A 9,410-nucleotide genomic window follows, 5' to 3' on the forward strand; every position below is an offset into this window, starting at 1 on the left:
TATGTAATTACTTAAATTATGATTTATATTTATATTTTTAATATGATTTATTTCAATTATTTTTAATAATGGTTAATTACATAAATAATTATAATACAAATTATTTTATTAAATATCATAAAATATAAACGCACATATTACTGACTTTGTCATTACAAATATTTTTTTATTTATAATATTTATGGCATTTATAGATAAGATTTTTAATTTTACTAAAATAATTGGTTGAATGAACTTACTTAATAAGAAAACTCATAAATAAAAAAAATTGATTCTATTAAAAGAAATTTATTGAATGGATTTATATAATAAATAAAAAAATAAAATTTATATTAATTATTTTATATTTAAATTATTATGGTTAGATTAACAGAAAAACAAAAAACAAAAAAGTATATTACTTTTATTTTAATTGTTTATTAACTTTATATTTTTAAATACAATTTTATATACAATATAATATAATGTAATCTTTTATTTTATTTTATGTTTGTATTAATTATATATATGGACATTGTATTTACTTTTAAGAAAAAATATAAAAGTTGAATTTGAAGAGTTTAATTTAAAAATTGTATTATAATAAATGAATAAATTATATTAGGATCATTTTAAAAAAAAATATAATTTTTAGGCACCAATAAAATAGTGCCATTTCATTAAATTTTAAAAATAATAAAATATTATTATACATTCATCTATATCTAATATCTTCTCCAACTTAATTTAACTTTAATTAAATTACTTAAAATAATTAATTTTTAATCATTTTATTTTTTCTCATAAGTTAATGTTTTTTTTTATTTTTGTGCAACCAATTTTTTTTTTAAAAATTAATATTTTTTGTGTAATTTTTTCCATGTCATTGGTACATTATTGTGGTAATTATTTTACCATAAATCCCGAACCTAGAACCTTAACCTCAAACCTTGAACCTTGAGGTTCAGGGTTCGAGTTTGAGTTTTGAATTTGGAGTTCAATGTACAAGTTCAAGGGTCGGGGTACAAATTTAGGGTTTTGGATTTAATGTTTAAGGATTTAAGGTTATGGGTTACGAGTTTAGGATTTAGAGTTTTGGCTCAAGGTTATGGGTTCGGTGTTCAAGTTTAGGGTTTGGGGTTATAGGTTTTGGGCTTGGAGTTTAGGATAAAATACCAAAATTATGTGTCAATTATATGGAAAAAATTGTTGAATGTTATTAAATAATTGGAAAGAGACCATGAATAATGTGATGAGAAAGATTTATAAAATAATTTCTCTATAGATGGGTGTATAATAATAAATTTATGTCTTTAAAATTCGATGATGTGATAAAATCTTATTGGTGCCTAAAAATTTTATTTTTTAAAGATGATCCTAATGTAAATTATTCTCTTTGGACTGATAAAGTAGGAATATATTTGGAAATAAAAAAAAGAAGAGTTTTATTGAATTTAAGTGGTTGGATCTGTAATTGAGGACAATCGATCGAATTGAAAAAGTTATGGATCATATGGGTCCGGCCCATTACACATATAACTACGGATCTCACCCTCTTCAGTCAGCCCGACAAAATCTAACCATCTCAACGAACAATCCCTACACCATCCCTCACCCTAAACACGTTCATCAATTTCTTCATTCCTTTTCTTCAGTTCATCAGTCAAATCTTAATAAATCAACCACATCTTCTAACCCTTTCATTGTCAAATCTCAGATCTCATTACTGTGTCATTCTTTATTTTTTTTATTTAGTTTCACTAATCAGTCTAAGAGACGGACAGAAACAAAGCAGTGTAAATAGCTGAATTTCGATGGCTGTGGCTATCAGGGGAGCTCGCGGTGGCGGATCCGGCGGTGTTGGAGCTGGTTTCCGCAGTTTTTTTTCTTACAGGATCTTCGTCTCGGCCATGTTTTCGCTTCTCTTCATTGCCACTGCCACCGTTCTCCTCACTACTCGTCCTTCTACAACTCATCAGCACTCTGTAAAATTTTCCTTCTTCAAAATCCTTTATCATTTGTTCTGTTTTTGGTTTTTTCAGATACCCTTTTCTTTTTTCTAACTTGGGTTTTTTTAGCCCCAGTAACATGCCATTTATTTCTCTAATTCGGTGCCTCAAAATTTAAATCTATTTGGCTTTTTTTGGATACACTTTGGCGATTTGCTGAGCGTTTAATACTTCACAATCTAATCTCTCTCTCTCTCTCTCTCTCTCTCTCTCTTATGGTTGTTTTCTGCTAGTCTTTAGGGCAGAGCTTGCAGTACTTTAAAATTCATTCTGTTTGGGGTTTTAAATACCCTTTTAGATGTTCTGACTATTTTCTTTTCTGGGGTTTTCTAGCAGAGGTTTCGAAGTGGCGGAAATGCTTACATGCATAGAACGTTTGTGGCATTGAACTCGGACCCTCTCAAAACAAGGCTAGATTTGATATACAGGCAAGCCAATGATCACATCACATTAGTGAAAGCTTATGCAGCTTATGCAAGGAAACTAAAGCTTGACATTTCGAGGCAATTGAAAATGTTTGATGATTTGGCTAAGAATTTCTCCGATATTACATCTAAACCGAGGTATAAATCCTCTTTGTTTGAAACCGATGGGAATTTAGATGAGGATGTCTTAAGGCAGTTTGAGAAAGAAGTGAAAGATAGAGTGAAATTTGCTAGGTTGTTAATAGCTGAATCTAAAGAAAATTATGATAATCAGTTGAAAATTCAAAAGTTGAAAGATACTATTTTCGCAGTTAGGGAATTATTAGGTAAGGCAAAAAAGAATGGAGCTTTTGCGAGCTCAATTGCTGCCAAATCAATTCCTAAGAGTTTACATTGCTTGGCAATGAGACTGGTGGAGGAGAGAATTTCACATCCGGAGAAGTACAAGGAAGACTTGCCTAAATCTGAGTTTGAGGACCCTGATTTGTATCATTATGCTATATTTTCTGATAATGTGATTGCAGTTTCTGTGGTGGTGAGGTCTGTGGTGAAGAACGCTGAGGAGCCTTGGAAACATGTGTTCCATGTGGTAACTGATAGAATGAATTTGGCTGCAATGAAAGTTTGGTTCAAAATGAGACCTGTGGAAGGAGGTGCTCATGTGGAGGTGAGGGCATTAGAAGACTATAAATTCATGAATTCCGCCTACGTGCCAGTTTTGAGGCAATTTGAGTCTGCTAAGCAGAGATTTTACTTGGAGCATAAGATGGAGAATGCAACCAAAGATGGGAGTAACATGAAGTTTAGGTATCTTGAGCATATGTCAATGTTGAATCACCTTAGGTTTTATTTGCCTGAAATGTACCCTAAGTTGCATAAGATTTTGTTCTTGGATGATGATGTTGTGGTTCAGAAGGACTTGACAGGGTTGTGGAAGATAGACTTGTCCGGAAAGGTGAATGGAGCTGTAGAAACCTGCTTTGGGTCGTTTCACCGTTTCTCTCAGTATTTGAACTTTTCACATCCTCTCATTAGGGAGAGGTTGAATCCTAAGGCTTGTGCTTGGGCTTATGGGATGAATATTTTTGATCTTGATGCTTGGAGGCGTAAGAAATGCACTGAAACGTATCACAACTGGCAAAACTTGGTTAGTACATTATTTTCTGTAAAGGAACTTACTGATGTTTGATACAAATAGGAGTAATAATTTGTTAGCTACTGGTGTTACAGATCATTTCATGATTTTAATGGAGAAAGAGAAACAATGTTTTTACCTGCAAAAAATTGATAACACACTGTAAATAAATGACGACTCCTTTGTCCTAATAGTAATAGAGTGGTCTGGAGGGAAAATTAGAAATGATAAATACAACTTTTAGGAGTAAAACCAATTAATTAACTTCAAGTTTCAAATACAACACCTCAGTTTTGCTAATGGTTTGAATTATGGATCGAAGTTATGGAAGTGGATGTGTAATTAACTTTTAATTGATCTACTGATCAGAATGTTGATCGGGCTCTGTGGAAATCGGGTACTCTTCCGCCCGGCCTGATCACCTTTTACTCATTGACAAAATCACTGGACAAATCCTGGCACGTTCTTGGACTTGGATACAATCCAAGCATTAGCATGGATGTGATCAACAATGCTGCAGTCATTCATTATAATGGAAACATGAAACCTTGGCTAGACATAGCTATGAACCAATACAAGAATCTCTGGACCAAATATGTGGATAATGACATGGAATTCCTGCAGACATGCAATTTTGGAGTGTAGGTAAGTAAGTACTGGTGCTTCTCTCTCAATAATCAAGTAACAAAAATAGAAGTTTTAGCAATTGTTCATATAGGCTTGCTATATTTCACCAACATTTACACTATTCTTTAGTTTAACTGCCAGAGCAAAGCTTGATGGTTTTATCTTTAGTTCTTTCTCCCCTTTAGTAGGCTTACTATTTGTTTATTCTCAAATTTGCTGTTTTGTTCTTGAAGATGTCAAGCACGAATTGTACTGAACCAGATTATATATGTATACACTTAAATGATTCTTTGATAGTGAAATCTTTTCCATCGATACATTTTTCGACTTACAAAACTCGACATGTTAGTCTAGTTTTATGGCAATTCAAACTTACTTTCATTTACTGTTATGGCTCTTAGGTTTGTTTGTCTGCTTTACAAGTTAGATTGAGAGTAAAAATTTCCCATGCATAATGGTGCTGTAGGTTAGAAGCTATGTTGCTCCGGCTCTTATTTATTTTTTGAAACACATGGATAGGTCATACGAGGATATGACTTCCAAATATCTTCTAAATATGTTTAAGAATTTAGAAAAATTCATCATACTCAGTATCAAATACATACCGATACCTGATACTCAACTCTGAATTTATGTAAAATTTTTTGATATCGTCTTAGCTTTTTAGCACTTGGAATCTTTCAACTTGTAGTTCTCCACCTTTTGTTGTAGTTACCGAATGTGAGAACCCATAGGTGGTTTGGTGAAGGTTAGGTTGCTTGGTTTCCATCTTTAATATGCACTCAACCCTGTTGAACTTAGTCCTATTTGTAGACTAAAACTTATGTTTTCATAAATCTTACTCAAGCTTAGGACTCTATAGTTTTTCCTCTTTCTAAAGAATAGGTTCATTAAGTAACCAATTGCAGTAAAAGAAGAAGAAAAAACCCCTATAACTACTCGAATTCTAGCAATCAAATTCTCGAGTAATATTTCTATGTATAGGTGTCAAGAACAGGCGTTGCATCTTATTACCATTTAATGGCAAATGGTATGGTAATAAGATTGTCGATTAATATTATCCCAATTTCACAATTTAAGTGAATAATTTATTTAACAGCTTCGTTGCTGTTTAATAACTATTATTGACTAACATTTCACTATATTTTTCTTAAATCTGATTTATCATTTAACATCTACTTTTAAAAAACATTGTTCTTCCATTCCCAATCATTGTTCTTACATTCCAATGCATGTAATATATATATCACGCAAATATGCAAACTAGTAATTTTATATTATATTGTTTTTTACACAAATATATTATAAAATCTATAAATATCAAAATATTCTAATCTATATTATTAGTTGGTATGTTTAAAAAGGAAGGTTTTAAGGCCTTCCTTACATGACACCCGTCAAATGTCAATAGTCCTTTCCTAACCATAAATATCAATTTTAATCCCTTTACTTTTTACATAACACTTGTATGATGTCTTGTTTCAAAAAAAAAAAAAAAACACTTGTATGATGTCAACTCTGTATTCGACATACGAAGCTAATGGCCAAATATCAAGTCCAATCCCTTTATTTCCTTTTTGAGATTATATAAGAATGGTTAAATTCTAGATTTAATTCTTATATTTTGCTCAATTTTGAAATTTAATCTTTTTACTTTAATTTTGACAACTTTTATAATGTCATTTTTTAACATAAACTTTTATAATGTCATTAGTTAGTCCAAATAATTTATTCTAATTAAAATACTTATGTGATTTTTTTAAAAAATTGTTGACATCGTTAAAATTTTCTATTAAATTCAGATCCATATAATTTCAATTTTTTTGTTACATAGATACCAAGTGAGTTTTTTTTTAATTTTAAAATGCCGCACAAAAAAATTTAATAGAAAAATTTCAATAGTGTTAACAATGGACCTAAATTTTTAGATTTGAAAAATAGAGGAACTAAATATTTGAATATAAAAGTATAGAATTAAATTCTAAATATACAAAGAATACAAGCAGCATATTGCAACCTTTAAAATTTTACTCTATAATTTAGTAAAAAAATAATTACCCTAATGCGAAGTGTGGGTAAAAACCATACTAATTAAAATATATAATAATATAATTAAAATGTTATAATATCTTACACAATATATAAATATATATTTTTTAAACAAGGTGAAGGTTATTTGTAAAAATACTCTCAAACTTAAAACTCTCAAACTTGTCGACAATGGCCGGTGGAGGAGGAAACAGGGATGGCGAGGAGCGAAGTGTTTTCATCCCTAGCCATTATGAAAACAATTTTTGGCTCTACTCATATTGCATCTTCACTTGCTTGGAAGGTTTCTCTTCAACTTCACCATCAAAATTTCACGGAGATTTTTTTGTATGAACAAACCAAAATAACTAATACCACAACAATGAGTCCTATTGTCACATCTCAAAAGTGGGTCTAGAAGAAATAGGATAAGATTTAGATTGTTATTTATTTTCTTTAAAAATAAAGTAAGGAAATTAGTATGCCTTAAAATTACTTTATGATAGAAAACTAATAAGAATTAGCTTGTTGGTTCAATAGTAAGGCCTTAGTTTATCCATAGATTAAGTTCAAACCCTTTAGTGAGCATATAATCAAAATATTTTTATTTCCTCGTATTTTGCCCCAAAAGTGACGAATTTTAAAGCAACCTAGCCCAAAAATAATTTTTTTTTCAATTCAATCCCTATTTTAAAAAATAAGTTCTAAACCTACATGAATTTGTAAAACCTATTTCAATTAGGACAAAAAAAAGTTTTATAAATAGCTAATTTCAAAACAAACCCTAGAATTTACCAAACAAATTTTCAAGAAAACATCCTCAAAATTGTCTCTCCCAAACCAACTTTCAAAGCCAAAGGAGTAAAAAATTTTCAAAAGCATCCTTCAAGTATATACCCTATCTCCTTTCCAAACAAAAGGTTTTTAAAGTCTTCAAAACAAGTGTGGGGTCTAAACCTAAATCTTTGTGTACAATTGAATCAAATAGGAAATAGAGAACTAGTATAGGCGAACACCCTTTGTGCAAACTTATATGTGCGAGCCCTTTCAAAACCCCCTATATGTGCGAGCCTCTTTCGCAAATCCTCTTGTGCGAACCCTTTGTGGAAACACCTTTGTGTGAATCCATCTGTATGAAACCCTAGGCACGAGCCTTAAGTGCGAACCCCGGTTAAGCGAACCCTTATGTAAAACAATATAGGATTGGTCATGCGAGCCCTCAATATATTTATGCAAACCCTAATTATTGATATCTGCGAGCTTATATGATTATGTGTTATGTGAGCCATGTATTTATGTTATGTGAGCCATGAATATATGTTATGCAAACCCTAGGATTATGTGAGACTATATGTATATGAACCCTAGGATTATGCGAACCTTTATGCATCCGAACCCTAGGAACATTCAAGCCTATATGCGAACCCTAGGTAAATGTGAGCCTATATGCGAACCTTAGGAACTTATGAGCCTGTATGCGAACCCTAGAAACTTGCGAGCCTGTATGCAAACCCTAGGTACACGCAAGCCTATATACGAACCTTAGGAACTTGCGAGCCTGTATTTGAGCCCCAGGTACATGTGAGCTTATATGCAAACCTTAGGAACCTGCGAGTTTATATGCGAACCCTAGGTGCATGTGAGCCTATATGCCATGCGAACCCTAAGAACATGCGAGCTTATATGATCATGTGAACCTGTAAATGTGTTAAATAATTGGACTGTTAATTCATATAAAATCCTATGCATGTGACACTGTGTTTTATTTGTTTACTCGCACCAATTTTGTGTAATTGTGAGATAATGAAATAAATGTATGCTTGAATACATGCCTTACAATGCCAAGTATGAAATATTGAAGGTAGCATCAAATGATGATTAAAAAAAGCATAAAACATGTTACTTTATGTGCATAATTACACGAAATAGGGTATGGAGGACAGAGGAGTTTCGTAGGAGACAGTGACAAATTAAGTCCACACCGAAAGTCAGTACTACACGAAGTAGGCGGCAATGTCATCTAAATCGGACAGGATGGGGTGATAGTTTAATAACACCATCAAAACCAAACCAAACAGAGATGATAGTTTAAAAAGCCACCAAAAAGGGCAATCAGGATGGTAAGTAATTGTAGTAAAAGTCACCATCACAGGTGACAAGTGAATGACCATTGACACCGAGAATCAAACCCGGGATGGTCAATTATTGTAGTGGGTTTTGGAATGTAAAGCAATGCTCGATGGCAGATAGGATGGATGGGTGGAAACTTAAAACATAATTGCATCATATATAATTGTTATTCATTGATTTATTATATGTTTCATGAAGAATGCTTTGTTTACTATTGAATTTTATCTATATGCATTATTGTTGTCAATTATATGTAATGATTTAGAATTTAGTCTCTTACTGAGCTGTTGTAAGCTCACTCCCCTTTTCCTTTACCTCTCAGGTAGTGCAGAAAATTAGGATTCAGTATGGCATCGGAGGACTCTCGAATTAGCAGCTTATTTTATTATTTAAAAAGTTCTATTTACCTCCTATTTTTGGGATTGTAGTTATTGATTTCTTGCTTTTATATCTTAAGTTTGAGATTGATTAGTTTATTCATTTTAAAGCATGACACTTAGTTAATACTATGATATTTGCATGCTTTTCGGTTTAGAAAGCCATTACCTTTGATGCTTCACAAAATACTTAATGTTTTGAAAAAGTCTTTTGTTGAAAACCTTAAATTGTTTTTCAAAACGCCACAATAATAAATATTTAAATTGAATTGCTAAGTAAAACCGATTTAATTTAATTAATATTTTTTCTTGAAAACAAAAGAACAATTTTTAATACAAATCAAACGGAAGTAAAAGAGAAGCTTTACAGGATCACTATGGTGATCTTATGTAACACCCTCGTCTTAGCTAAAACTTTTAGGCCAAGTTCGAAGTGTTACAGCTATCAGCATTGCTACACCACTAAAAAGGTAAGGAATTGGAGAGCTCCGGTATCGAAATCCAACTCCGGTAGCTGCTGCTGTCGAGTTGCTTGCAGGCCTCATATTCCTATATCTATTTGACATGCAAAACTAATTCCTTCCTACTGGTTTTTATGGTGCAATGTAATGGATGTTAATGGGAGGTTTTAGATTTGTAGTAGCAAGCAATTTGAGTTCCACAGTGACTGGGTTAGGACAAGGAAAATGTGGGTTGGTTT

General features: G+C 31.9%; 1 protein-coding gene across 4 annotated transcripts; it reads left to right on the plus strand.

Moving 5' to 3' along the window:
• The first annotated feature begins 1,521 nt into the window (after positions 1 to 1,521).
• On the plus strand, positions 1,522 to 8,868 carry LOC107945773 (probable galacturonosyltransferase 9). Of its 4 annotated transcripts, none has more exons than XM_016879896.2 (4): positions 1,550 to 1,964; positions 2,322 to 3,560; positions 3,918 to 4,193; positions 8,656 to 8,868. In XM_016879896.2, the coding sequence occupies exons 1-3, from the start codon at positions 1,794 to 1,796 to the stop codon at positions 4,191 to 4,193; spliced, it is 1,686 nt and encodes a 561-aa protein (XP_016735385.1). In that variant the 5' UTR covers positions 1,550 to 1,793; the 3' UTR covers positions 8,656 to 8,868. The 4 variants fall into 4 exon arrangements, with proteins under 4 accessions (XP_016735386.1, XP_016735385.1, XP_040964360.1 ...); XM_041108426.1 differs by having other exon boundaries at positions 2,325 to 3,560; XM_016879897.2 differs by lacking the exon at positions 8,656 to 8,868 and having other exon boundaries at positions 1,522 to 1,964; positions 2,325 to 3,560; positions 3,918 to 4,492.
• The last annotated feature ends 542 nt before the right edge of the window (positions 8,869 to 9,410 follow it).

Source organism: Gossypium hirsutum, chromosome D12 (genome assembly GCF_007990345.1).
Source record: "Gossypium hirsutum isolate 1008001.06 chromosome D12, Gossypium_hirsutum_v2.1, whole genome shotgun sequence".
In the NCBI taxonomy this organism is placed as follows: Eukaryota; Viridiplantae; Streptophyta; class Magnoliopsida; order Malvales; family Malvaceae; genus Gossypium; species Gossypium hirsutum.

What these genes read in the sequence shown, in the direction of transcription:
- LOC107945773 (XM_016879896.2), top strand. Translation starts at nt 1,794, where the DNA reads ATGGCTGTGGCTATCAGGGGAGCTCGCGGTGGCGGATCCGGCGGTGTT. An exon ending in CTACAACTCATCAGCACTCT is followed by an intron (nt 1,965 to 2,321) that starts GTAAAATTTTCC and finishes GGGGTTTTCTAG; the next exon opens with CAGAGGTTTCGAAGTGGCGG. An exon ending in ATCACAACTGGCAAAACTTG is followed by an intron (nt 3,561 to 3,917) that starts GTTAGTACATTA and finishes TCTACTGATCAG; the next exon opens with AATGTTGATCGGGCTCTGTG.